This window comes from Pseudoliparis swirei, chromosome 19 (assembly GCF_029220125.1).
Source record: "Pseudoliparis swirei isolate HS2019 ecotype Mariana Trench chromosome 19, NWPU_hadal_v1, whole genome shotgun sequence".
NCBI classification, from domain to species: domain Eukaryota; kingdom Metazoa; phylum Chordata; class Actinopteri; order Perciformes; family Liparidae; genus Pseudoliparis; species Pseudoliparis swirei.
This window is the reverse complement of record NC_079406.1, coordinates 20,647,771-20,651,532: the sequence shown is the minus strand read 5'-3', so window position 1 is coordinate 20,651,532 and position 3,762 is coordinate 20,647,771. Positions and strand designations below refer to the sequence as shown.

The 3,762-nt window shown below is 44.8% G+C and overlaps 1 protein-coding gene across 1 annotated transcript; it reads right to left on the bottom strand.

Annotated features, from left to right (window-relative positions):
- Nucleotides 1-716: 716 nt before the first annotated feature.
- Nucleotides 717-3,655, bottom strand: mars2 (methionyl-tRNA synthetase 2, mitochondrial). The gene is given in 4 exon segments (XM_056438977.1): nucleotides 717-1,215; nucleotides 1,218-1,935; nucleotides 2,356-2,690; nucleotides 3,141-3,655. Coding segments are annotated over 4 exon segments (1,797 nt in total). The 5' UTR covers nucleotides 3,430-3,655; the 3' UTR covers nucleotides 717-760.
- Nucleotides 3,656-3,762: the final 107 nt, after the last annotated feature.

The following is a 3,762-nucleotide window of genomic DNA, read 5'->3' as shown; positions in this document are numbered from 1 at the left end:
GTTATGTCTAGTACTTGTGTTGGCTGCCTGTATACTGTGTTTAAAAAAACTGAAATGGAGGCAGCTAAATCAAATTCAGTCATCATTCATTTTATTTACATCTTTAATTTTCCTACTGTGACGTGTTACAATGTCCGCCATGACAACATGCCTGTTAATTGGACGACTTCTACAGTTGTAATATTCAAAAGAAGGAAAGCAAGGCTGGAGTGTAATGAAGGGTTTGCTTTGACATTCACAAATAATGCAGTTGCACAGCAACAAATACATTGCAGTAGACATTTATACAATGTATATTGTATGTATTGAAAGGGCATTTTTTAATAAAATTTTACAAAGAGTAATAATGGCAACATATGAACAGCCCTGTGAACTCACCGGTGTTTCTGCTTACGCTGCCTAATTAGACTAACTGGTTAATGTTGGGCAAAGCAATGCTGAGAATAATAATTTTCAGACTGCCTGATATGTTAATGTAGAAATTACAGTGTAATTATTAATGATGTGGCTGCATTCCAGCTGGATGTATCAATTTCATGGTAAGGGAACTGCATGTGTGTTAACTCCACCTTGACTTTTATGGAAAGTTAAAATGTTTGCTGCAAAAGCCCTTTGATGTCTCCAATAAGATCATTAAAGCTGTAAATTGTCACACCCTGAAACAGTTAGATGGTAAAGACACCTCGGAGTCTTAAGAAAAGTGAAAAAAGCAGCAAGAGTTTTATTTCTTTATTGAATCTGGGGAAACGGAACATTTCCCTCATTTCGAGATTTTGGTCTTTGTCTTCTTAGGTTTTTGTTTATCTAAATTCGGACTTTCCAAGCGCCTAAAAAGCACCCCACAGTCCGATCCTAGCGCCCTCCCTTCAAAGGGACAGTCCATTCCCTGATACCTCGGCAGGAAGTTCACATCGGCCCAGCTCCTCTCGCCTGGCCGCACCCCAAGTCTGGACAGCAGCTTGTTAGAAATCCCTGGCACTATTGGCTGGAGGAGTGTGCCATAAGTCCTCAGGCATTCGAGCGAGACATGGATGATGGTGTCTAGCCAGCGCTGGTCTTCACTGTCCCTCCTATCCAGCTTCCAAGGGGCGTGGCGCTGAACAAACCCGTTGGTCTTCCTCACGCAGGCGGCGATGGCCTCCAGAGCTTTGTATGCATGCATGCTCTCGTAGTGCAGCTCCACCACGGCCGGGAGGCTTCTGACAGCATCAACATGTTGTAGTCCTCAACCACGGCCCGGCCTTCCTGTTCTCTTGGGAAGGATTGAGGGCAGAAAGAAGGGTAGACCTGAGCCGGATTAAGAGCTGGAGCTGTGCAGCGGTTCAGAAGACCACCCAGAGAGTCAGCGAGCTCTGCGTTGAGCAGCTTGATAACTTTGTTGTCTGTGTAATCACAGTCTGATTCCGGGACTCCCTGACGCAGAAGAAAGTACCTCATACCATCAGTCGTGAACATCTGCGAGCGTTCAAGAGGATCCACCACATTACCCACACTTTTGGACATCTTCTTTCCCCCTACTGTCCAGTGAGAGTGCACATATATCACCTGTGGCAGTGGCAGTCCAGCCCCGAGAAGAAAAGCTGGCCAGTAGATGGCATGAAATTTTAAGATGTCCTTTCCGACAACGTGGTGCGCCACGTTCCACCATTGGTCGTGTTTGTCTGGATAGCCAGCTACTGTGAGGTAGTTCACCAGTGCATCCAACCACACATAGATGGTTTGTTCAGCATCACCCGGGACCGGGATGCCCCACTGAAGGCGGCTTCTCTGGCGGGAGACCGAGAGGTCAGGAAGGTCCTCCTGCAGCCACCGGAGGACAGCATGATAGAAAGGCTCCGGCTGAACGGCCCGGGGATTCCCTCTGAGCCAGTCGAGCAGCTGAGACCGAAATGCAGACAGACGGAACATGTAGTTCTCCTCTTTCATCCACTCCACCTGTAAAACAGGGGCGAGCAAGAGGTAGATGAAATGATCAAAACCATGTTAACTTTGTTAGTTTTAGAAGTGGTGGTAGGCAGACCTTTAAGCTATGTATAAAACCAGACAAGTTTATATTGCTTAGGCACTCGAGTCAGATTAAAAACAATAATGTTCAAAATGGTTGCATGGAGTCCCTAAAAGAAAAGAAGAAAAAACATTTTACTCATACATTTGCCATAATGCAACTTAATGTCATTTTAAATCATGTGAGATGTCATGTTAGATCCTCCCTGCCTGGTAAAGCCCACGTACTTTCCAAACCCATGGCCCGTTCCCAACAAGCCGATGTAAGACAAGAGAACAAAATCTGTGCTGCACTCATTCATCTCCACTAAAATCCCACTTATGCTATTTTCACAAGTCCACTCTGATTACCTTGTGGCCACTCTCCAGTGATACTTTGATCTCCTTCCCTGATGAGTCCAAAGCATTTTCCACCTGCAACGCCGTGAGGAAACTTTCATCTTGGGTGGAGTACCAGCCTTCATAACTCCCCTTATAAATGAGCCCTTTGTCACAGAGCACCGACCAGAAATGCTTTACGGCCTGCTGGTGCCTCTGCTCGCTGGTTCTTATGTAGTCTGTGTAAGATATGTTGCAGCTGTTGAAGAGATGTTTGAATCTCTCGGACACATCTGTGCAGAAGGTCAAGGGATCTTTTCCGGCAGCCTCAGCAGCTTGTTGGATTTTCAAGCCATGCTCGTCTGTGCCTGAAATGCAATATAATAAAGTGGATTATTTTAATTATTTGCTTGACAAATTGTTTAATTGATTTAGGGTCAAGAAACAAATGCCCCGCAATGTTTTCTCGGGCTCCAAGATGACATTGATTAGCTTGTTTTGGCCATCTCCAAAGATACTGAAAATAGATAACTGAATAAAAAGCAAATACTGATGTTAGGGTGTTTATTTGAGTGATTTGATTAATCCATTTTCAAAGGCTGCCCATTCGTTTTCTGTTACTGCTGTCTTTACTTCTACTAATATGAATGATATAGTTACATGCATAATGTATCTTCTGTGCACACATTTCGAATATAAGATCTAAAATTACTATAATGTAGAGATTTGTACTTTGACAAAAACGACTCAGTCCCTAGAAGTTGTAGTAAAACACACGCAATAGCAGTAACAGTCAAAATGCATCATGGAGGACTTACCTGTTGTAAACTTTGAGTTGAAGCCCTGAAGAAGCTTATACCTGTGCACGCAGTCCGCTGTCACAGCTGAATACAGGTGTCCTAAATGTGGAGACGCGTTGACGTAGAAGATGGGAGTGGTGATGTAGTAACTCCTGTCGGCTTCGCAGGAATGGGTGCTGGAGTTTCTCAACACAGTGATCCTCTGGTGCCTCGATAGAGCTGACATTGGTGAGAAAAAAGTGTTTGGTTGCAGCCTGTGAACAGCCTGACAGCTTCTGCTGACGAACAGAAGGGAGGTCCTCATCATTGGATCGCGGACGATGCCCACGTGAAGATAACCACACGACGAGGAGTGTAGTAACGATCATGTAAGGGCTACACATTCATTTAGCGAGCTGAACGATTGAGTCTTCGCGCAAGAAACTGCATGTGGAGGAACACGATTACGATCGGAAAAATACTAGCAGAATAGCCCTTGTATGTGTTATTTATTAAACCGGCGGTTTCCCTTAGAGCCAACAGCACATGAGTTTTGCTCGCTTCCCAAGGTCAGCTCCTTTTCCGGTATCTATCAACACGACACAGCTCTGGTCCAATCAAAACGCTTCATAGTGGGCAACGATCACCAACAGCCAATCAG